Source organism: Apteryx rowi, unplaced genomic scaffold (assembly GCF_003343035.1).
Source record: "Apteryx rowi isolate R43461 unplaced genomic scaffold, aptRow1 scaffold_514, whole genome shotgun sequence".
NCBI classification, from domain to species: Eukaryota; Metazoa; Chordata; class Aves; order Apterygiformes; family Apterygidae; genus Apteryx; species Apteryx rowi.
This window is the reverse complement of record NW_020450777.1, coordinates 193759-219528: the sequence shown is the minus strand read 5'-3', so window position 1 is coordinate 219528 and position 25770 is coordinate 193759. Positions and strand designations below refer to the sequence as shown.

Sequence of the window (25770 nt, the reverse complement as noted above, 5' to 3'; positions counted from 1 at the left end):
AGATAGTGTTGAAATTGAGAATTACTTTCTGTAGCATCTCCTTTCAATGAAGCAATACCTAAAGGTGTTAGTTTAAAGGAAAATATAGCATGTGATATAATCATCTTATGAATGAGTTGTCATAGCGTTAAAAAGCCCCAGAAATAGAGATCCACTTTTTTTCTTCTGTGCCTTCCTGTTTACCCGCATCCTATCCCACTCTTTTCTTAGTGTTAAATTTACCAATGTGCGTCAATATGTACTAACATATAATAAGAAGAAGGAATGAAAAAGGATATGGAAACAACTTTCCGGTTACCACTGATTTCAAACCTTTGTTATTATCTGTCCGATTAAGAACACTAAGGCTAGCTCTCAACTGTGTTTTGTGCTTGTCCGGCTGTTGATACTAACTCAGATTTTTCCTGATAACTTCCTTAGGAAGCACACCCAATATTTTTTGACATCATGCCTAAGGTCTGCTTCCTGGATAAGGCAGCTCCCATATTTTCCTCTGTTCATGCTGTGGCTTGACTCCAAGCATATTGTCTCCTCATGCAAATGCAGCTATCAACCAAAGGGCAAAAAACTTTACAGGTAGCTCTCAAATATCTTAAATAGTTGGATCATTGTTCCAAACCTGATGCCTCATCTCACTTCCCCTTGAATCAGCTGGAAGGGACCCAGTGGTGTCTTTGCTTTTGAGGGCACTGTATTAATTTATTGGATAAGTTTTATCGACAGCACATTTATTGTAAAACTTCATAAAGAAGCAACATTACCTTCCTTTTTTGAAATAGATTTAAGCCATTATAGGTAAGGGAAAAACAGTGTGGCTATGCCTAACTATAAGCAAAGGAGTCAAAAATTACCCATGCCAGGTGTGTGCACTTTCATAACCTCTCTGTTCAGCCCAAAGGCACAGAAAGGACCCACAGCTATCACAGAACTATTCCCCAGCCAGCGAAACAGGCTTCTCAGGGAACCTGGGTTATTTTCACACTCCCCTGGGCAGAGAAGCAAATTGGTATGTGTATGTGTATGTATATATATATGTATATATATGAATTCATGAATAAAATCCACTCCAGATCCCTTTGCTGATGGGTAAAGCCTCACAGCTCTAGGAATAGCCTTTGTATGTTTTGGAAAAAATATTTAAAAAGCAAAAATAACCTTTTTAGCCTTTATATAGTGATGATTTTAATTAATTGTTTCTCATGATTTCCAGAAATATCCCACATATTTTTTCTCTATGGATTGTCTGGCACTGTATCTAGCACGGCCTTATTAATGAGATATGTCATACTGAATAGAATAATAAAGATCTAAGTTCTATGCAGGAAGTTTCAGTGAAATCAAAATATCCTTTGTGTTTATTATCAGGCCTACATGTGCTTTTGAGTTTCCAGTCTGGGTATTTCTCCAGACCTATCACATGGCAGGGCAAAATTTGGATGTGTACTGCTATCCTCACTGCAGACTTTCATTTCTGTGCAAGGGAAAAGTCCCTTAACCCGGACCACAGGGAGATCAGGCCCTGGGTCCACTATGTGTCAGCCTGCCCACAATTTGACCTTTTGTCTGATGGCTTGAAAACTGTGTTCTTTGGTTTGTATGTCCTGGGATGTGGTATCCTCCCTATTGCATTTGTGTACAGTGTCCTTTTGATCTGCTGTCATTAAAACGTTTCATTTACTTGTATATTTCTGAAGTGTCTTGCCTGCTTAAATAAATAGATAACATATTTTGTAGATGTCAGCACCATTAACAGAAGAAATTATCATTAAACAAATATCATAAGAGCTAAAAGATGGGACAGTAATGAGCAACAGGAAACACTTTCAGTGTTTCAGTACTTATATTTCTACAGTGACAATTAATACTTGGAGATAATGGCACTTTTAGGGGGATGGCAAATGTCCAACATCACTATATTGCTCTGTTACCTCAACAGGAAAAAGTGTGGACAAAGGTAAAAACTTGATACTATGATAGATGAATCTCAAGGAAAGCATAGAAGAGACATATAAGAGAGATGGGGATAATAATGTGTTAGATAAGCTTTGTACTGAAGAAAATTTTCTTTTAACGTAGCCTTTTTTTACCCTATTCTCAGATCTTTCTCAAGTAATCATGCACTGCAGTTACTGCAGAAAGATCATCAGAACAATAGAGGGGAGCCAGGAGGTGCCTTTGCTTTGGCTTACTGAAGGGTCTACCACATGGAAAAGCATGGAAAACACTTCTTATATTACCTATTGACTAATTACATTTATGGGCTATTATAATGAGATATCAACATAGTACAATACTTTCTAGTAACAAAGAAAAGTCTGATCAGATAAAAATTCACTTGTAACTACTATTCATCTGTGTTGGGTTTCTGCACCTCTGGTTTCCTGTTGGAAAAAGCAGCACTGTAAATGACATCTTCTGTGCTTTATTTGCTTTGTTTTTCTTGCCTGGCCCAGGCAATCTTTACTCAAGTCATTTTCAGAATCTACTTAGTTAATAAACTAGAGGAACAAATATTTGTGATTTGATAAGCAAAATATGGAAGAGCAACACTGAAATCATTAAGAACCAAATAAAAATGTGTATGAACATACTGGTCTTTTTGCATATAATTTTTAAGAAATTCTATATATAGTATCCTAATGTATTAAATTATTGATATGTTTTTGCTGGTAATGACAATCAGTAAATAAGAGCTTACTGTTTAAAACAAAATTTGGATGAGTCAAGTATGTTTACAGGAGACCAAACAAGAACCTAACAATTAAAGTTGTTCCTCTTTACCTCTAAGAAAACAAACCCTACCTGTGTGAATTAGCTGCTTTTACCCTCCAGTGTCCCAAAACTTTCCATCTGAAACCTGTCCTTTTCTGTCTTCCCCTTTTTACTCTTCTTTGTCTGCACTGTTTATCCATCCACTGGCTGACAGTGTCTTTACATCCAAAATGCAAAGCAGACAGATGGGCGCCTCAGGAAAGAACATGACCAAGAGCACCAGCATCGGTGGGGACATGTACACACTCGACAAGAATGATGGCAGCCAGTCGGACACGGCAGTGGGCACTGTTGGTGGTGGCGGCAAAAAGAGACGCTCCAGCATTGGTGCCAAGATGGTCGCCATTGTGGGCCTCTCGCGAAAAAGCCGCAGCACATCCCAACTCAGCCAAACTGGTAGGAACTGGATTTTTTTTTCTCTTGAATTATGATTTAAATGTATGTATTATGCATGAACAATTGAATTTTTTGGATATCCTGCTGACATTGCCTCATTAACAATATTCTAGGGAGAGAAGAAATTGGTTAAACATTTTAATTGTCTGGACATTTACTAAACTTACTTTTTTAGCAAAGATCCTTTTCAGGTTGGACTGAGGCTTGTCTTTTTCCCCTTGCTAGAACCGACGTAATGCAATAATCCCTTTGCTTCTCAGGAACCAATGTAAGCTGCTGTACTTATGTTCTGGGGAATTCTTGTTGATAGTTTGTGAAGGATGGCTAAAATGCAGTTGCAAAATTCCTTCTCTTTTGTTACGAATAGTGCTTGCATATTTCAGTGTTTTTTCTCATATTTGAACATGGGACATTTATTTTGAAACAAAACAATTTTCATGAACAAGACTGTATATTACATTTTGCTGCATTAGTACAACCATTTTATTGCTTTTTAATTCCTTTCTTTTCAGCTTACAAGCATATTCACCATCAGTATAGATTTTCCTCGTTTCTGGTTATGTCAGTTAAAATTTGTTACTGAAATATTCGACCTTGGAAAAATGAACAGATTTTCCACGTTGACACTCAAAGCATTTTAAATCTTACGCACTTTTTTAATTCCTCCTATTTCAGGGAAAATCCATATAATGCACTCTGAAAAGTTCTCATTGTCARTTAAGGAAGCTGTGTAGAACTAGTGTACTTTATGTGGAAAAGGATTACTTGTATTAAAATTATTTTATATAAATCCATAAATAAGCAATTTATATAAATATGTGCATACATATATTTATATATTTAAAGGTATATATACATGAGATACATTATATATTCAGTATCTAAGTAAAACAGGTGTAATGTTGTTGTATGGTTCAACATCAGTTTACAAATAGTGTTTAACAATATGTGGTCCCATCTGAAGGTCTCCATTGTGCTAAACACTCTTCAAACATTGATAAGAGATTTTTCACTTCTTTGAAAAGTTTGCAGTTTATATGGTGAAACTGAAGTGATGAGAGGTTTAATGCTCAAGTAAACGGAGTAAAATGATGTTTTGCAATGTCAAAAATTGTGGTAATTTTTGTAAGTAAAATTTTTAAGAGGGGGACTTAAAAACTTGGAAAGAGTAGAAGGGAGAAAGGGGACACTGAAAGGAAGAATAAGAAAGAGATGCAGAAGAAGGGGGAGCACAGAAAGAGAGCAGGGAGGTCTGAGTGTGCATCTTACTGAACACTGTGTGAGAAAGGAAGGAATGAAGAAGCAGAGGGAAAAGAATGTACATAGTGCAAGCTCTGAAAATCATGCAGACACTGATGACTCCATCAGTAGGCAGATCTTTGCAGGAGTATGTTGTCTTACCAGCTCAGTTGCTGGTTATGGAAATGGCAGTTTCATACATGTATTTTCTCCAAGCTCAAATGAATGGGGGGAAAGATGAAGTCATTTTTATACAGATCTGGGAAATGTCTAGAAAAAAACCTAGCTGCATACTCACCCAGAAATCTGTTATTCTTGCTTGTGCAATAGTAAACAGGTATGTAACTGTATCAACTGGATCACACAGGTATGTGGATGTCAAATCAAATATAATGCACTACATTACTAGTTCTGATCTAATCTGGTCTGTCTTAATGTAAGAGATATTAAATGAATTCAAGAAGGATGTCAGCTCTTCATATGCTTTTCACCTGTAAGTTTCTCGGTGCTAGAGAGGATCTGTATCACTGTGTGGCTTGCTTAGACTTGATTTAAATACCATGCTGAATTAGTTATTTGGGACAATACTTTTAATCTGAAGCTTCTCTCTTGCTATTATATCCGGTGAGTTGCCCAATAACTGATTAGATGGTGTAGTTATGGACAAATGTGAAATGTAAATCTTTCAAAATTGCTCAAGGTCTCTTGATGCATTCACTATGAAGAGGGTGTTCTGAAAAACTCATGAATACAGAAACTGTATTCAGTTGCTGCAGCAGAGACCAGAGGGATCTGCATGGCTTTGGCAGGCCATCATTCTCCCTCTGCTCCTCCCCGGAAGAGGTCTGCACTCAGGGAAGTCCTACTGCCRTCAGGACTCTGCATGCAGAGCACAGCCCTGCTCCTGCTGTCTTTTTCCGAAAAAGCCCTGCGTTTATAGATTGGACATGGGTTGTCTTATACAGCTGTTATGCACCAGCTCCTGCTGCCCTATTAGGCAAGTGCTCCTGACCTATCTCCCATCCCATGWCACGAAGGGGCTTGTCCTGTGGCCACATGTGGCTGTCACTATCATGACAGKCATGTGCTTCTTTTAAATAATTGGGTCATATGTGCATGCTGGCCATATGGTGAGCATGCCAGTGACCACGTCAGAGATCGTTTGGCCCCTGGCAGCAGTATGTGTGCAGAGATGTGTCTCCAGCAATATGAGGCCTGTTGGTTAGGAGAGGTGGAGGTCACATCACGAACAAGCGTTGTGCATATCTTTAGTGTCTGTCCGTTGGCACATCTTAAAGAAAATATTGGGCACCACTGTTATACATGAATGCCAGAGGTTTAAAACTTTCAGTTTATTTATTTAATGAATATATAAGTATCCCCTGTTTTATCACATTATGTTCCTGTTTGAGATGTTAAATGCCTGTACAAAGAAATCATGTATTGATACAAGCATTGACAGAAGGCCTAATATCAAAATACCGAATGTGCTGTAGACTTCCTATAAGTTCTGTAACTGAAAGGCAGGTGATACTCAGATTGCAAGGCACTGTTATATAGAAACTAGTTGAAGTATAAAGGGTTTTTAGGTAATTTCTGAAGACATTATGCTCAAGTGGTCAGCCAAGTATCTCCTTAGTTGACATAGCAGGGTTGAAGAAGCATGTTGATATCAGGAGATAAAACAATACTAGATCTACAGAAATTTGTCATATTTATAGCAACTAAGTTTTTATAAACTCTGTCACATGTTGAAGTCAGTAAAGAAATGTCTATCAGTGTCTCTAAAATTTCTTTCTAGTGTCTTGTAAAGTGTAATTGTATTTCAGTAGTTTTCTTCATTCATATTTTATAACTAAAATTATGCCAGAAATTTTTTGAAAGTAGGTTATTATGATTGCTTTCAGGACTTTTCAGGCATACAATAAATACCATAAGCAATCCATTTTTACTGTTCTTTCAATGTACTATCAACATATTATCTCTTGCTATTTAGGCATAGTATTGGGAAATTGACATTCTAAATATATACAAAATAATGTCTTTTTTATTTTACTCTTTAATTCTTTTAGCTTATTCAAGCAGGAATTCTTGCTTGTGTTTTGGGGAGTAGAGGGTATGTTGGTTTGTTGTTACTGAGGGGAAGAAAGGGAGTAACTGTCTTAATAATAATAATTTAGATGACATAGAGAATGTATAAAATCACAGTCGCTGCATGGACCTGCTCGCAAACTATATTCAGCATATATTAATGTGAAATATAATACTACCAGTTAGTAAGACCTAGGAAAAGGAGAAGAAGGCAAAAAGGACAATCTTCTTTTGTTACACAAAAAAAGTACATAAAAACTGAGAGAAGGAGAACTTTTGATGCCATCTCAGGTAACAATTCTCTACTGGTTTTTCCCCTCCTGCCCTCGTTTCACATGGAACAATCTATGAAGAAGAAGAGCAGACAATAGGAACTACAATACATTGTTTTCCAATTCCTGACTAAAATACCAAAACAAAAAATGTCTTTAGTTCTCTGATAATACTGGAGGTACCATGTAGTACAAAGCAGAGTGTAGCTGATGCTCTGAAAGCTCAATCAGGGAAAGTTACTCAGAAGAGCCTGCTTGTAACTTAGGAGGATTTGTAAGGAAACAATTAAAAAAAATCAGGAAATCAATCCCTAGGACATTAAGATGCCCTGCAAACAGCTACCTAGTAATTATACAAAGCTAGTAGTATTGAAGGCAACATGAACAATATCAAAAGATACAGTCCATCACATACAGAAATGATAATGTCCATGAACAAGCAAATCTGCATAAAAGAGGATGTGATGCAGGCAGAGAGTAAGTTCTAAGTTGAAGGAGTATCTTGAAAGCAAACAGTAATGTTAGAAAAATTAATGGAGTATCTAACTAGATATCAGTGTATTTAATCAAATAAAGGTAAAATATGAGAAGATATCATTGGTGTTCTGTCCTAAGAAAGGTATTTTGATTTCATTCAATTATGGTTAGTGTATGTTCTGTGTTGGAAGGCCTCCAGAGAAAGAGTTGAATGCACCTGAAATATGACAAAGACCTGAATAAGCAATATAAGCAGTGCTGTGTTCTTCTGAGAGATATAATAATACAGTCTTAAAATGCTTAGAAAATTGCTAATCTAGTAAATCTGATGACTAAGCCCATTGAGGTTAATTTATGAAAGTAAAATTGTAATTCAAGAAGTTGGACAGGTCTGGATCTAACCTCATTAGGACAGTCACTAGGAACAGACCTTTTTTCAGTTGATGACAGCAAAAGAATCTAAATATACAGTAAATATGGGTGGCATTTTTCCCCAGGTCCATTACAGGAAAAGATCTTAAATGATGCTCTTTGGATCACTATCCCTATGGGAAAACAAATAGAAGAAAAATTGCCAGTGTTAAGATCATGAGAATACAGAAAACATGAACAAAAATAGATGAAACTCATTCTCTGGTTTCCATTTGTACTAAAAGAAGAGCTGTAATTTATTTTCAGAAAGTTCGTATTACTTTGCCCCCTTCTAACAATGTGCATCACTGTTGTGATATTTCTTGCCTATTGTTTTATTTAAAGAAAACTTTAAGTGCAAGAAAATACAGGGTCAGTATTTTGCCAAGTTTAAAAAAGAGCATGGAAATCCCTGCAATTCCTTTGACCTTGAAATCAAGCTAATGGTTGGATAACAAAAGTAGTCTCAAAGATTTTGGAAAGTCTGCTAGTATAAATAAGACTTAAGTAAAAGACAACATACTCTAGAGTGAAGTGGCAAGGTGAATCGGAATTGACTTTGGTTCTATATTCCTATACCCTTTTCAGTGCATAGAAAATAGCTAAAGGAATACTCCCTGTGCTTGATTCAACCCGTCATTCCTAAAAGCTAAGATTTGGCAGTTCAGAAAGGGTTTGTGTTGTGACCTTCAGGTCATGATTCCACAGACATTCTTCCCAGTGAAAAACCTGACTTTCTTTACCGGGGAAAATAAAAGACAAAATGCAAATCCCAACGAGCATCTAACAGTGTTTGCTTGGCTATTCATATCTGGAATGCAATCCTTTTTCTGCCAGACATCTCTGAGAGGACTGATGGTCAGGCTTTCACACAGATTTAAGCCTGTAACCCTCAGTTATATTTCATTACTGAGTAAAATCTTTGGCCATTTCTGATTGCACTATCTTAGATCTTCCTTTGGACTCAAATGCGGTGTCTCTGGCAGGTGGATACCTGGCTGTCCTTTCTTCAGTTAGCCAAGACCTATTATGTTCCCAGGCTCACTATATCCAGTAGCCTAAACAGTTTCATTTACAGTAGAGAGCTGTGACCATGTGTCTGAATAGAATAAACTGCCTTTGTGCATCTCTGTAGAGCGTTGCTCCAAGGTACACTACTCTGGAAAGCCCTGCACATAACCCTAGCAGATGACCCTGGGGGTAGGCTGGCACTGCCCAAAGCAGTTTGTTTGTGGCAGCATGCTGTTCCATATAAGCTAATTACCCTGTTTCTAATGTGTGAACTCTACCAAGGCAGAAGTTGTAGGAAAGCGTTGGAAAAACTGTCCAAGGCCAGTCAAGACATAGGCAAGTTTTAAAAAACACATTAGAACTAAACTAGAACTTTTTTAATGACCAAGACAAAGAATGCCCCTTCTTTAGCAAAAAGACAAACTTTGGCAAGGTGATGCTGTCTGTGGCGCAAGGTCCCAGTGAGGCCATAGGGCTGTGAGAGTAGAGTCTTAGGGACAGTGTGTTGTGGTGCTCTGAATCCTCATAGTATCTTTTATAATTTTGGTGTGGTTAAACTATGGTACTATAGTCTTGAAATTATATCTATCTGTAAAAAGGAAACAGAAATCAGTTGATTCAGTGCAAATAAAATGATGATTGTCCCTGGGAGTATTGAATGGTGTTCATCAAACAGAGACACTTATGTTTTAACAAATTTTGGAGAGGTCCAAAGGGTAAATCCAGTGAAACAAGGTTAAAGTATTTTGAAATTTTGGTATTTTATGGGTTGATCTTCTTTTTTACAAGAAGCGTAAGAGAAGTAGCTCTCTAAAATCAAAGCCAAACTCAAGGCAGAAAGCTTGAGTTGAATTTTATTTGATATGTGTGTTAATAAAGCCAAATTTTGTATTCTGTATGGTTTATAGAGTGTTGAAGCTAGATTCTAAAGTGCTATATCCGTAAATAGAATAGTGTCAGTTATGTCTGTCATGCACTGGTTATATAGCCTGTACAGCAATTTCCTCAATTACTAGAGTAGTTAAAAGGAGTCTATTGTGAACATTGGTCTTGTATAGGATTTCACATTTCTCAATTCAAAGTTGGGATTTATATAAAAAGCAGTCTTTTACCACGCATGGAGTATGTGTCTTCTATTAAAAAAAGATAAAAAAAAGATTTATCACTTCTAAACTGGAAACTGAAGGAGAACCTACATCAATTGTCTTTTGTTGTCTAAAATGAGATAAACTATGGTAAGCAAAGAAATTACTGAGCTAAATGTATATTTGTTTTCGTAATATACATTATCATTCTTTAACTGTATAATTAATTTATGTGGCCAAAACTGCAACTAAATTATGATGCGCTACTTCTAATATTGCCATGCCTTTTAATTTTTTTAAATCACATACATAATTCAGGTGATTTGAATCAAGCCTTTTGTATTGGGTTTTTATTTCCACTCCCATTTCAGAGACAGTTTGGTAACATTAATGAATTGCTCTAATTTGTAGTATTACACTTGTATCAGTATTCTTTATGTATAATCTGATTTACTTTCAGAATAAACCCATATTGCATTGAGAGAAATATAGGATTAGCTGTTGACAAGAGATTAAGGCCAATTTATCGTACTGATTACTTGAGAAATGTGACCTGAATCCATGACAAGGAGAAAGTGTCATTATGATAAATATATTGCCAAGAGCATTAATCGGCTTTTACTAAATGAACCATGGAGAGTATTCTAAGGAATAAATATACTTAGTAGCAAACTAAAGAGGTTGATCACACAAGCTTTTAACTACATTTTACTAAATTGATAGATTTTTGTTTTAAAAAGTTTTCTTCTGTAGRTAGGAGAAGGTAGGAAAGAAGATAATAATCCAGTACAAAATTGATATAACTGTCTGTAACAATCTTTCTGAAGGTGGGTACATATTTGACTCCTGATATTTCATAAAGTTCCTGTGAGAGATGCATGTGGTGAAAAGAAATATATGGCTGAGGTGTCAGAACTGAACTCCAGTGAGTACTAGCTGCGATCTTACAGAAGTGGTCCTCTGAAAGACACTTCTAACATACAGCACATAGGAGACACCTTATGCCATATGTAAGCAGAACTTCCAGGCAGATGAGAAGAAAGTTCTCCAATGAGAAATGGAAATAAGAATAAAAGACTTAATTTTTGGACAAGATGTGCAGCTCATGTATGCCAGCTGAGCAATAGTGCCCCAATCACAAAACTCTCATTGAACGAACTCTGTCTATAATATGTAGTTACCAACTCAGTGAGATTTCCACCTGTGAGCTTTCCAGCTGTGGTGGAGGTGATGCTAAATCCCTTGSTTGTAAGCATTTATATGATTAATAAACTCTACCTACAGTTCTAAAAATGATTTTCCATGTTKTCAACCCTTTCCTTAAAAAAGCAGCTTACTTATATTACCACTTGATCTCATTAATAAGGAAAAAAAGGAGAAAGCTGTAAGTGAGATCAGAACATTTAGCTTGACCTTCTGCCAGATTTTCCTTCTTTTCATAATTAGCAGTATAAATAGAGAGAGAAATGTAGGGTGATCTTTCTTGGTGAGAATACTGCTAAACTATTTTTTCTTTTTCAGAACACAAGAATTCTCATAAGAAYCCTGCTAAAAAAAATACATATCTCCTCCCCACAAGTTTGTAGTTCTTTTATTTCTGTTTTCACAATAAACAAGGTTTGTTCTTTGCCTTGTTATWTAAGCAGAGTCATCACAGTCACAGTTCTTCATGAATTAATTCAATTCGTAGAGCATTTCTCTTTTAGGTTATATGAGAGCTGTTCAGCAGAATAATTTAGGCTTTCCATAAGACAGTTCTAGTTTGAAAACTCCTTTTGTGATTTTATAATCCTTTACTTAACATGTGATATAATATATGTGAATTTCTTGTTAGATATTCTGTGAAAAAGAACTCTGACTTCATCCTACTGAAATTTGAGAGCAAAAAGAATTTTATAGGTGATTTCATGTTTTTATTCTGCCAGTTGTTTACTTTTCAGTTTGCCTGAAAGGTACTGAGATACTTAGCTGTAATTATTATTCTGTATCTGTATAGCATATAATTTATACCTTAGGGAATAAAATTCCATTTTACTTTTTTTCCAGATGAAATAACATTTCTAGTACTGCCAATTTTTAACATGGCTAAAAATAAGTGATTGCATTATTCCAGAAGGATAACATTCATCTATACATTGCTTCTATAGAGCACCTTTACTGAATGATGCTGTGCCATGGAAGGAGATTTGCTCCAGATCTCTGAAGGCCAGCAAGAAGAGGGCTTGTGTACCTTGCTCTTGGACTCTTATCAAAAACATGGTTCTAGCATCAAAAACAAATAAATGCAACATTTGCATTTACAGATTCTTTAGGGCTGCATCTTTTCTAATTCAGCATTTTATAATAACACAGGATTTCCTTCACTGTAGTTACAGAGAAAGAAGTATTAAATGTCCTTTAGCAAGTCATACATCAGTATTGAAATTATGACTTTAACAGTGCCCATGCAATCAGCAATACCATTATTACCCTTTTGATAAATGAGGATTTGCTTCTAAGGATTGCAGGTAATTTGTAAAATAATTGTCTCAACATAAAAATCATGAAAGTGTCCCAAGAAGTGAAGGTGGTTTTAAAGGCACGCTTTGCAAACTAATTTAGGACAATTCTCTGGCCTCAACCTATATGCAACTGTATGCATGTTGTGGTATTAGAAAAGATGTGTTTTGCTGTACTCTCAGATTGCCCATTTCATCAGGATGTCTTATGCCTGTATTATAAATAAGATTCTAATCTATTGTCTCTGTAGGATGAAAGGGGGATTTTAAGCACCACCCAAGATATACTGCTAATAGGAAATCATGCAGATATTGAGAATACAATTGTGTGGGCTCCTGCGTGTTTCTCAACTCCTTGTGCTGGTTTCCCTCAGAATGGACTGGGATATACATCTAGCCTTCTCCAGACCATTCAGGTTGGCTTTTTCTTGCATTGAAGAAGTGTGATGATACTATCACTCAAAACCTGTATGTGCCACTAACTGAAAACTCTTACAGAAGAAATGGTATAAAGAGAGTATTTAGAATTAGCTAAATGTAACAGTGATGATTCACAGAAAACACATGAGCAGTGCTTGGATCAGGGAGCTGGACCCCTTTACTCACGAACAAAGTGCCCTAACCACTAGGCTGCAGTCTTGGTTCTCTTATCAGTGCTTTATTTGGCCTCTTGGATCTTCCATTTTTTGCATGTTAGCACAACTTCAGTTGATAGGATAGGGATTATTCTCACTGCAAAATACTGGAGTTGATGTGTGCTGTGTACTCTCCAAGAAAGCAGAAAATGTTATAGTCTTTTCCAGCAGAGAAGGATCTCTGAATCCAGATCTCCCCCAATCCTGGATTAGTCCTCTAGGTTGCAATGTAAAAAGGGGAGGAGTGGGACAGAGAGTGAGACAGAGATTCTGTTTCTTCTCCTCTCGAATTTTATAAAATAGAGCAATTGCCAACTCTACGTTTCTTGAGAACAGTCCTGTAGTTGCACTTCAGTGAGGTTTACCAGATTTGTCCCTTGGCCAGAACCTGCAGAACCTGCATTTGCTGGAAGGTACCTCCCTTCTCCATGTTGGCAAGAGCCAAGGGACTTGACTTACTAAGTCCAGGTTTTAGCAATACAGCAATAAATAATTTATGAAATTATTTTTTTCTGTCTTTCTGCATGTACATCTTGCTATTGAACTGCTCTAGGATAAAATATTTTCTTTCCATTTGATGAAGCTAAAGCAAAACAAATCCATATACTTAGCAATTATCAAATGCTTTGACAATGGATAGTGAGGGTTTGAAGAAGTCACAAGTGCATCTAAATTCAGTGGAAACTTGAGAATCTAGTTCAGGCTGTATACTTGTGAACGGTTTATTTTTGCTACATTTTTTTTTTTTAGTAGTTTATGACTGAGGAATTCCTTTAAGATTTTTCTGAAATGCTAGTATAGCTTCTGTCATAGCCTTCTGATTACTGCTTAAATAATATGATTGAATTTTCTCTAATACTATTAGGCATATTTAAGTTGAGCTGTCTTTTCCTGTTCAGGGATGTATATATTAAGAGGCAAAAAATTGTCATGCAAAGCATGGCATGGTAGGAAAAAACATGCAATTTGTTCTCAGACCATTCCTACTATTAGAGAATGTTTAGGAAAAGGTGAATGACTTCTTAACACAGGCAAAAATGTCTTTTTTTGTCAACTAAAGTAATTTCCTATTTTAATTTATGTTCTTTCTGTATCTGCGTAAGGTGAACAGAACCTCTGGGAGGTATTTTCTTAGCAGTCTTAGCTTTTATTGTAAAGTAATTGAAACATAACAATTCTTAACAATTGGGAGGAGTGTGTTTTTATACCTATTTTAGAGAGTTTTCAGTTATTCCTGAGAGTGTTTGTAGAAATGGCATTGAATTTTTTTTACTGTTACAAGCTTTTGAATACACTATGAAATACTAAATTATGTATGTACTCATATGAATTAAAACTCTGCTCAAAAGGTTACATTCAGATTTGATCCAGTTTCCTAATTACAGGAATGTAATATTTAGATTTTGCCATTATCTAGGTAGAATTTGGTGCCAGCAAAAACTACTTTTGGCTCAGTCTGTGAAATCACATTGAGACTTAATTGAAAATATTCACAGTAATAAGCACTCCTCTTGATAATACTTGCTGCAATAAGACCTGTAAAGAATAAATTTATACTGTGAAGGAAAAATGACTTCCTTGTGATTAATTAAATTAATTAATAGTGACTATTGATATTTTTGTAGGGTGGATATCTTGAGTATTTTGTGAAATGTAAAATTCAGGCAGGATTTTGTGTGAAACCTGCCATGATTAAGGCAGTGCCATATTTAACTAATGTATTGAACGGAAAAGATAACATATTAACACCTTAAAAAATACCCTGATTTTTATAGAAACGTTATGTCCTAGATTTTCTAAAAACTGTAAGGTACTTTTTGTTCTAGCAAGGCAATAGTCTTTTTTGTTTTAATATTGCATAAAAATGTGCTATAGTTTAAAAGCATCAGAAAAAAATCTTTATAGATCTTTTTTATACTGCATTAATTTAATCATTGATTTCTGAAGTGTATCAGTGACAAGTACAAATTCTTTTGTAATAAGCATACATACAAAACAGTATGACTTGATTTAAATGTCAACATTTTATAATTTTTAAACCACTTACTAGTGTTTTAATTTTTTCAGTCATTTCAAGAGTATGCAAGATTGAGTTGTATTTTTGAAGCCTCAAACTCACAGGCTGGAATAATTTATCTTGTAAAAACTCATACATCCCGAAAGGGTCTTCAAAGCTCAAATAAAACCACTACTGAACTTGAAGTTCTAGTTAAAAGCATTGCCTGTGTTTCACCAAAATGTACTTGTTTCTTGAGTAGGGCAAAGAACCTCTTCTCACTTGATATCAGCTATGTTTCTTTCTTATATCACTCTTTGCCAGTCAGATACAGCCTCTCTGTTTCACGCCTAGTATTGAGCTCAGATGGATGGGGCTCGCTGCTGTTCTGGGGCATCCTGCAGAGCAGGCTTTTCAGTCAGTTCCTTGGTGGAGTTGGTAGGCAATTAAAAAGTTGTTTCAGTTTGTGATCTCTGTCTACATTGAGTTACCTTACTTGATGTAAACTTGAGCTCCTATCCAGAGTATGCAAATAAAAATGTTTTATATGGATATGTGTAATTTGTGAGAAGAAAAAGGTTTAGGCTGACTTTTTATGATTTTCCTGTTACAATACATTCTGATTTTATTTTTGAGGTTAAGTGTTATTTATGAATGTTGGAACTTAGTAAATGTGTACATGTGCTTGCTATTAAGCACATGAGTAGTCCTACTGAAGTTAAAGGTGCATTAGAGGGATGGTTTCCTTCACAAAGTGAAGGATTCACCTATGTGAATTCCTCTTTATGCAAAAGCAATCCTGTTCTCTGCTGCAGCTCTCTTGCTTTACTAGGACCACTAGAGGATGAGAACTAGAGGAACCTTTTAGCTGTGTTGCCACAAAATACCCTGTTACAGCAGTTACTGTACTTTAACTTCACCATTGTACCCAAAGCCTAAGTCATGTCTTCATCAGTAAAGGGTTAGAAATGCTAAGTAGTGTAGAAAATCACTCATAATTAAATAGGCAAAATGCATAAAAGTCTGAAGAGTTGCACCATTCTGTCAGGCAACAAGAAACTGTTCRCTGTGCTATGCCATTAGCTACCCAGCGGCTGAACACCATACTGGTGTAGTTCTTCAGCCAGTGTGCAAGCTAAGAGACCCCTCATAATCAGTGAATATACTGAAAGCAATTCAGTGCCAGCAGCAGCTACAAGTCGAAGGTGAGTCTGCATGAAAATGAACTGATTAGTCAGTTCAGCAACTTCCTTACAGAAATGTCTGTAAGTGCTCAGTACATAGTAGAAGTCATTAACTTGCATGCCTTTTAGTATTCCATTTAAGCAGCTACTCTCATGCAGCATGTTGGCAGATTATAGGAACTGTTGAACAGAGCCCTACTGGGAAGAGGATTCTTTGCAATTTTGAAATAAATTTTCTCAGATGGTCCAAGTGTTTGGCTTTTGCCACCATGCTTGTCTCTTTTCAGTAGAAAGATGAATTTAAACATCTGCCAATTCTGTGTTGCATATTCTCAGGTTTTTTGGACTGAGGAAGAAATTTTCTACCATTCTTAGTTTTGCCTTAGTGCACCCTGAACTCATGTGGCTTTTGAAGATACACAATATATATGAAAAGGACTCTGGAGGTCTCTTTCTGGAGCCTCTAAAGCTCTCAATCTTATGGTCCCTTAAGGCTACCTCTGTACAGAAAAATAAAAAGACTAGGGTCTGCTCTTGTTAAGAGCAAGGCCTGGCTGAGATCTGTATGGCTAACCTATTTAAGGCTAAAATCTACTGGAATCCTCCCATGCCCATGCTCTCTCCTGAACTGTGCCTTTTTGGGAGAGTTCTAGCTGGCCTTGGTCAAAATATTGATGGGGAGGGGGCTAAGGGTCAAGGTGATTGTGGGTCAGTGCTTCAGCCAGTGCCATGCCCTGTAGACTTTACTACCATAAATATAGCCTAAGAAAATAAGTTTCATGTAGTCATCCCTTTGTGAGTGTGTGTATGTAGAGTTTATCAGCCTGTATAGACCTTCTGTAACACATTGTAGTTTTATATCCCCCTGACTAATTTCAACTACATTTGAATGAATAGTCCACAAATATAATTAAATTCAGGAGGACAAGCTGGATGTCAGAGTATTTCTTAAATACTTGCATGTAAATTCTGCAGCAGCCTCTATCTTCATATTAGTAATTCTGAGTTTTTTGTGTTTTCATTATTCTTTTTCTTTCCATTTATATAAAAATGTGAAAGGAATGGCATGGACTGAAATTACCATCAGGGATCACACAGGTAAAACTCATAAAAATCCTTGAACTTGTTTTTTGTTAACTCTTTTGCACATCACCAAGAATTATGTTGTCATCTGAAAATATTTTATAGGGAGCTAATAAATCTTTGTTGTTTTTAGCCAATTTGCATTCCTTCCTGTCAGCACAGTCAACTGAGTTTTCCACTTCTGCCTTCAACCCATCACCTCCTGCTTTTTCTCCATCTCTCTCTCCCTGAGCTATGATATGTCTGTCCAGTGTGTCTAAATACCAGAGGGGTGAATACACTTTGTTTTGCTGTATTGTTTCAGCTAAGAGAGTTTGGATTTGACTGAAAATAAGTGGCCAAAATGAAAGCAGCAACCTCCTGGGAATCATCTAGCTTCTAGTCAAAAAATTTAAAGATTAAAAATGCAGAAACTCTTCTATTAATTCTTATGAAACAGAGGSCTATAAGACATTGTTCTTAAATCAATGTGAAAGGAAGGTACTAATATCATAGGATGATATCAATATCAAAGAAAATTTAGCAAGGTATATGAGACTGGTAAAAATGTAAAGATCCAGGATGAAGGGCTCAACATCTGTGGTGAGAGAACAGCAGCAGACAGCCTGTTGAGAAGATTTTCATAAAAGATGAACCACAGCATGAAAGCCAAAGTGATTGGTGGGGATGAACAGCAGCAGGAGGCAGCAGAGCCGACTCTAATRTAAGAAAAAATGTCAAGAGGTCAGGAACATGGAGTATGGGGAAAATCAACAATTATATCAGTGAGAGAAAGAGGAGGAAGGCATATGCAGGGAAGGACTAAATGACAATATGGATTTAACTGCTGGTTAGAGTGTGGCATCAGGAACAAGAAAGTTAGAGACAGAGGGAGAAGAGCAGCTGGGGAAGAATATAATAAGAGAGAAAATCTTTTGTGAGTGAGAACTCTGTAGGACTGCTTGGAGTGACTAGGAAAATCCTTCCAAGAAAGCTGGGTAGATGAGAGACTCAGATAGAAATTATCTTTTTTCCTTAGGCGTCATGCTTTCTTCTTTCTCCCCTTACAATCCTTCATTCATTTTCTGGTACTGTTTGGGCTCAGTAATTATTTATTGTTAGTGCATCACCTGTTGATTTTTAATATTGAACARTTATAAAGGTGGTGTTGTTTCCAATAAGCAAGAACAGTAATCGAAAATCACTGCTTTGTAGGGTCAGGAAATCAGATTATAGTTTCACAGGCCCATCCTCAATGCAGTCCTTCCAAAAAGAAGACAGCTGTGTTAAATATTCTTCCTATTTTGAATTAAAAGTTTGTCTCAATTTTTATCTGTTACATTAAGATATTTAAGACATGGTACTTGCATAGAGATAGCTACTGGTGCCTTTTTGGAGTATCCCATTTAATTTGATACTGATAAGTGTGATATGTTAGAGGGAAAATGTCCAATTCTGTGAAACAAATTTAGATTCAGCAGTCTCAGAGCAATCAAGCCTGATTTACATATGTATAAGTTTGAGATGAACACACATTTGTCAAATATATATATATACACGCAGACATATATATACATGTACGTGTATATAAATATGTTTTAGCTTTTTCATTTCCTCTTAACTGTAGTTGTTACACAGATGTCAGAGTTATTGGAGTCTACACCTTTCATCCCCACAATGCAACAATCTCACCTCTCTCTCAGCATACCCCACTTSTTAATCAAATCTCCTAAACCCCTGGAGTTCTCTTGTCTCTCTYCCATGTCCCCTGCTTAGTGGGAGAAGAGCTGTGTAAACGGAAGTTGGCACAGTCCAACCAGAGCTCTGGCTTCTCAATGGGAGCACTAATTTGCGGCTCTTTGCAGCCCTTTATTTTCATTAAACTTGTAGGAAACTATTATCTTGGAGACCTCTCTCTACTGTGGAACTTGGCTGCAATTGTCTTGTAGGTTCAAAAGTTAGTGAGAGGGAAAAATGTCCAGATGGGCAGACAGCGCAACCATGTAAGAACCTTTTCTGTAGGAAACTAGACTAGAAATGGCATACATAGCTACCAGGGTTTCATATCTGTCACTTTATCATCTGACAGCTAGAGCTACTCTTTCAGGTTGCAGCTCTGGGCGTTACTAGGCTATCAGTGCATTGTAATAGGATAATTAACATTGTTAAATGTATTTCAGTCCTGAAATGGAGCTTTTGCCTTCTTCACTTCTTATACTGGGCTAAACACAGAACTGCCAGTTGGATGCTTGATGCGGTTGTGAAGTTTGTTATGTCCTTCTGAGGCATTATGTTGTAAATTGGGCTCTCAGTCAGATTTAAAGACAATTCTCAAGAAGTGAAGCTAGTACATTAATTACTTTAATTCCTAACAATTAATGGTATATTGTAGACATGCTGAGTTATTTAAGAAAATGTAATTCAAGCAATATAGAGCAACTAATAGCATCATGTCAGCAGGGTTTTTGATCCTGTCCTGAATGGGCTGTATGTCCTACAGTGAACACTCTTGCTCTGGCAGTGGCAATGGCTAGCTGGATTAATAGATTTCTCTGTTTTTAATTTCTATAATTCTCCCGATGACAACCGATATTTTCTATATAGGTGATACATGTTATTCTGCTTTAATTTTTCTGCCTTCCAAATTGAGACACAGGGAGAAAGTAACTATGTAACAGTGCCTAGGCTGACTTTGGTAGCCACGCAACAGCTTCATTTCTATGACTTTTCCATGCAATTTCTTCTCTACTGTGTTGGTTCTTCAGTCCATTTTGTAATAAATTTGCAGTAAACATGGTATAGGACTTTTYTCCTCTGATCTGTCAAGAGATGGCTTCAGAAACAATCTACAGATCCTTCTCTATATGCAGATCATATGCAAAATTTAATATATTTAGGGCATGAGTGAAGAAGGCCCCAGAACTGTTACAAGAGAGAAGGGTGTGATTCACATGCAGGTGTGTAAATGATATCTTAGGGATGACTATTACTCCCACCCACTCCTTGATGGGTTGAAAGTGCACTAAGGCTTTGATATGCAAAGGCCTAAGGCCTGAGCAGGAAGAAGAGCAGGCAAAATGCTATATTATAGCAACCTGCCTCCCCCCTCCCTGCCCCCCAAAATAGGCAAGTCTTACCCTTACACTGTACAGTTCTACGTGGCATACTCATTTTCTTTTCTGCATTCCAGTATTTCTTGGTTTCTTCTGTATGTCGGCATGCCCTTGKGTACTCAGTAATTAAAATAATCTTCCTAACTCACTGCTCTGACCACTTTCTTCCTCTTTGTCACTGTGAGTTCGAGCCCAGTGTCCTTACTTTCAACAACCTTCAGGATTCTTCCTCTTACTCACTTTAGTTTCTCTTTTGAGTTACTTCTGTTCTTTTCACTCTGACATCAAAGCTAGATGCACAGATAACATTTAGACTGAATAAAAATTGGCAAATTATGTTTGGTTACAACTGTAGGTAGACCATGGTGAGGAGTGTATTGTCAATATCTGTTTAGATGGCATTTATAAATACACTGCTTTGCTTCATTACAAAATACAATTTAGCATGTTTATGGTCTAGACAGATGTTACCTCTTTTACATTTTTAGGCCCTCAGGYTTGGGTTAGATGATTGTTCAGTGGCTAGAAAACAAAACTGGACATGTGAACACAGTGTTTCCCAATGAAAGAAGAGGTAAAATCTAGTAATTGGGGAAATGGAGAAAGTTTATTATGGGACAAGAAAAGGATTATTCTCTCCCTCTCTCACACTCTGTTTATAAATGTAGCACTATGCTGCATGGAAAAAAAAAAGTATTTAGATTATTATGATTCAAGAAGGAGACAAGATGAATATTCTGAGAAGAAAGTTTTCAGGGAATACTGTTCAGTGATGGGGGAATGAAAGTAAACTATCAGGCAGGGTAGTGGTTGATGAGAGTAACTTATTTTTATCCGAAGATTAATCCTGTGCACTAGTTTTGTGCATGGTTAATGTGTAAAGTGTATCAAATGCCTAACAAGGCTCTGACCTACCTGCACTACTGTTACGGCATCAGCTCCCTGCTTGTTTCAACAAACATATGGCGCTTCTGCACAATTGACACTCTTCCCACCTCCAGAAAATATGTTGAACCTTCATTCATATTGTCCAATATGCATTAATTGTAAGCCAGTAAACTTCTCTCTCATACATCTACACATCAATATTTTGTCTTATAATACCAATCAATGACATTTTAGTTTTATTCTAGTCAGTAAGAGTTGGTTTTTAGATAAACTAAAGAATATTATTGTATTTTGCTTCATCTGGTCCTAATAAACGTATCAGAATTAACAAGTTATACTGCTAATAATTCCATAGTATGGTCTTAATAATTTAGAGAAGATGATTGACTATATTTCCTTCTACTTCATGAAAGCAAACAATACTGTATTTGTTCATAAAAGTGGTAATTTGCAGTAATAGGAATACAATATAGACATACTGTTGGAAAATTTTATCGGCAAAGAACCAAACATAAGCCGAGTGGAGCTGTTTCACAATACAAGTGTTTATGCAAGTGAATGCCATGTGTTCTTTTTAAAATACTTTTAATACAATAACAAAAGTGTTAGCATAGAAGGATAATTACAATGTTACTTCTATTTGTACTGAAAATAAATAGCCAGTACAGACATTTGAGAACCATAAAAGGAACAGGAATGCAACTTCATTTCACCCTCAGGTTCATCATTTGGAGGTTCTGAGCATGTAGATTATCTTTTGATTTTGAAGAAGGATTAAATACAATGTTAAATAATAAATGTGTGGTCTTGAGAGCACAGTTTTTTAAAGAAAATGTCCCTAAAAGTATCTCAGTCAAGAGGAAGAACAGGTGTGCTCCCTGCTATTGTACTCAGAAATCTTTTAGAAATCTATTAACCTGATTTTCATATCATCATTTGCTCTGATTCATCATATTCAGCATTTACGATAATATTATTTTGGTATGAACATCATCTTTTTTTACCCCAAATAATCTACATTTAACTTTGCTTTTCCTCATCACCTTGCTGATTGAAAGGATTGTTTTGCAATCGGACCCAGGTATTCTCGTTATTTGATCTTCCTGAACAGGATTGTTGCAAGCAAAGAATGAGATCCTGAGGCTTACTCTGTCACTCGTAGGGCAGTTGTCACAAAGCATCTAATACCTCCTGATGAGTGACTGAAAAAAAATGATGTTAGTCTGTCCCTGTGCAAATACTAAGTCTCTTTAAACTTGATGGATTTGAAAGTCCAGCAGTGAGGGACCCAAGAATGACCCAAGAATGACCCTTAATGACCCAAGAAGTTCCTTCCAGCTATATGTTCCTGCCCCAGAAGACACCCTCCTCCCATCAAAATGCTAAACCAGATTTTGGGTTCAAATTGAGATAACTGGACCTGAAATAAATGGAGACTAAAGAATTCTCTCTAATGACACAGTTACATTCTACGTATTGCCAATTTGATTTTAAAGGCTATCTCAGAACAAACTTTCTTTAGTACTATGATTCTCAGCAAATTTCCTTACCTTTCTTAGAAATGATCTTTTCACGTAGTGCTGCTTTTGAAAATTGTTTTAATTTGTAAATTTTGATCATCCTGTACAAGATTTAAAGATAGTTTTTTTAAATACATTTTTAAAAGTCTAAATTAAGTTATTATTTTTACTCAGAGTCCATTGAGTTTAAAAGCTACAAATTTCTCCTCTTAGCTTTCCTTTCTCCTTTTCAAAATCCTAAGGGAGAAGAAAAGGTTCACAGAATCCCCTAAAAGTCAGCAAATTCCAACTCTCTTGGCTCAAAGCAGAACTATATTTGAAAGCAGAGGATCCTTTTCCAAAATTACCCTGCTCTTATGTCTTTTCTGTGTGATAGCTTAGGTATTGCTGATATTAATAGTGGAGAAATTACAAAAGGAAGAGGTAGTTTTCAAGGTAGCCATGACACAAAGTGTGTAAATCTTCATAATTTAAAATCATCACATTAGATAGTTTTTGGGTGCTAATTTAAGTGTATGAATTAAGACTGTGAATCAATCAATCTTTTGTGCCCTGTCTTTTATTCCCTCACAGCAACTGGTGGTCATGATTCGCGGTGTAGCTGTTCAGTCTCTGTCCCGTTAGGGAACCTCAAATACCAGACACAGCTGGTCAGAGAGGAACAGCTGGAAGAATGTGCTTCCTGATACTGCGGCAAACACTCGCTATGGGATTTGAAGTACTGGAAAAGGCAATGACCAATTACTTGATGTTTGAGTCTGCTGGAAACCAAGTCAGATTTTCTATAATGAGAGTTGCGTRTTATTTGAGTGCTCAGTAGAAGCCTTGAATATAACCAAAGCCTCTGTGGACTCCATAATGGAATCATAGTAATAGAAATAGATTTTTCTCTGTTAGTTTCATCCAGTCCAAAAGAATAAATTCAGTCATTTCTGAGCTGAACAGTGACTCCAAACATCTCAAGATCTCATGAGCTAATGACTCAGAATATGATGTCCTGCAGCTGCCACAGTCCATGTTTTCTGTCTATCATCTGCCTTCTGTATATATTGCAAATTTCCTCACATGCGCCATTTTTGTGAGAATAGTGAGGTTCCCCATCACACCTAACTTTTCCTGCTTCAGATCTTTTCTCCTCCGTAAGAAAGCCCATCCTTGTTCATATTGAATTCAAAGGGAGAACCACTTTGTCTTCCARCTGGCCTATTACTTTAGTTGCTTCTGTCAAAAATTCTTTTTCCCTAGGGTGCTGATCCTGCAAAGGATTGTCCAGGAGTCTTCATGTCTCTGCAGAGTTTCCTTTTTCTCACCAGAACTCTGTAGGTATTAGAGCTTGTCTCTACAGGTTCCCTTATGTAACTAGAGCCAGTAATTTTATTGGATAATTGGCTATAGTCATCCTTCCAGTTCAGTCTCCTCAGGGTAGCCCAAAACACCCTGGAGGGAAAGGAGGGTTTTTTTTCCAGCTGAAGTTTGGCAGTAATACTCAGTGATTTTTCCTAGTCCCATATAAAAAATAATTGCACAATTTACATCAAATCCCAGATAAAGCTGTTTCCTAATTAAACCTACTGACCCTTCACTCTGTCACCTATTGGTGTATGTCTACGAAGGCATTGCTCTTGTTTTGTCTAACATTTCAGTTCTCTCTCCAGGCCTGTTTGCTGGATTCTTCTGATGGATTTCATTACCTCTTTGCTAACATCTTAGCTACTAAATTTCCTTAATCCTGTCACAAAACTTTACGTACTTTCAAAGAGTTTCCTAGTTAGAAAAAATTCCCCCTTTTTCTCTGTAGTTTCATGTCTTCATATGACATTGATGAGATGTGAAAATTATTGTCTAGCTTTGTAATTTTCTGCCTATGACAAGCATACCTGAAATTCAAATGGGATTTTCTAACATAGCTCAGTCCTGCAGGGCACAACACAGTGCTAGCGTAGAGCCTGACTCAAAAGTTATATACTAAAAGAGTCATAGGTCCCTGAGTTCAAGCACCCAGAGTTGATCACTGCTTTCTCATACCACTGTCTGAACACAGGTGTTTGTAAGTTAAAGCCCTCCAAAATAGGAGAGAGGTATTTTCCTCACTATTTAAAGCTTACAAGTTGTTCAAAAAACATGAAAGTTTATTTCTTAAGTCATCTCAAATTTGAAATTCATTTTAACCTTTCCCTGACTCTACAGTCAACAAGTCCTATGCTTCCCCCCAGCCTCCCAAACATAATGTTAAAATTACTAGGAAAAGAAATTACTAGGAAAATAATATAACAAAGGAGAGCAGAAAATACAGTTCTTCTGCTGTATGCATCTCTGATGCCTCACAGCCTCAGAAAGGGCACAAAGCTAGAGCAAGTAGGGCAAAAAGCAACAGGGGTGGTGATGATGAAAAATATGGAATAGGATTCTTCTGAAAAAAAGACTGTGAAGGAGATGATTGAGGGCTGCAAAGTCAGGAATACTGTGAAAAGGGGGACTACACAATGATTTTTTCACTATTCTCACAATGCAAGATTTAGGAGCACTGCATGCRATTATCAAGCAGAGAGTCTAAAACAAACAAGAGCAAGTACTTTTTTAGAGAATACAAATTTAAACTGCAGGTCTTATTCTATAGGATATTGTACTGGCCAAATGTATATTCTGGTTCAAAAAAGGATTAGACAAATTCAGGTGTGGTGGACCTAGCAGTGGCAATTAAACACAAAAGCCTCTAACTCAGAAAGACTCTAAACCAGTGGTCAATGAAACTGGGAGATTCCTTCCTATATATGCTTTTTTCTTTTTTTTTTTCCTTATGTGAGCTTCTTAAGCACTGGTACTAGCTGTGCTGACAGACAGGACATCAAATAAATAGACCTTTGGTTTGTCCTGATATGGCCATTCTTACTTTCTTATGTTTTCTCTGCATTTGTTTCTGTTCCCATGTTTAGTTTGGGAAAGGAAAGCAGCAGTCTAATTATCAGACCATATGGATGTTAGAAACCAGAAGTTTATGTGTGATTTATTCAATATAGCAGATTCAGCTCTCTAAAGAAATGTCTCTTTTTTTTCCCTCACTCTGAAGACTTCATCCATTATAATTTTTATTTGTTTTTTTTTTGTAAAAGTCTGAGTAAC

General features: G+C 36.5%; 1 protein-coding gene across 1 annotated transcript in view; it reads left to right on the top strand.

Moving 5' to 3' along the window:
• RIMS2 (regulating synaptic membrane exocytosis 2) overlaps window positions 1-25770 on the top strand; it is a 403032-nt gene that overhangs the window by 340741 nt on the left and 36521 nt on the right. The window contains exon 29 of the mRNA XM_026080279.1: window positions 2927-3168. Within this exon, the coding sequence (XP_025936064.1) occupies window positions 2927-3168 (242 nt within the window). The remainder of the gene's footprint in view (window positions 1-2926; window positions 3169-25770) is intronic.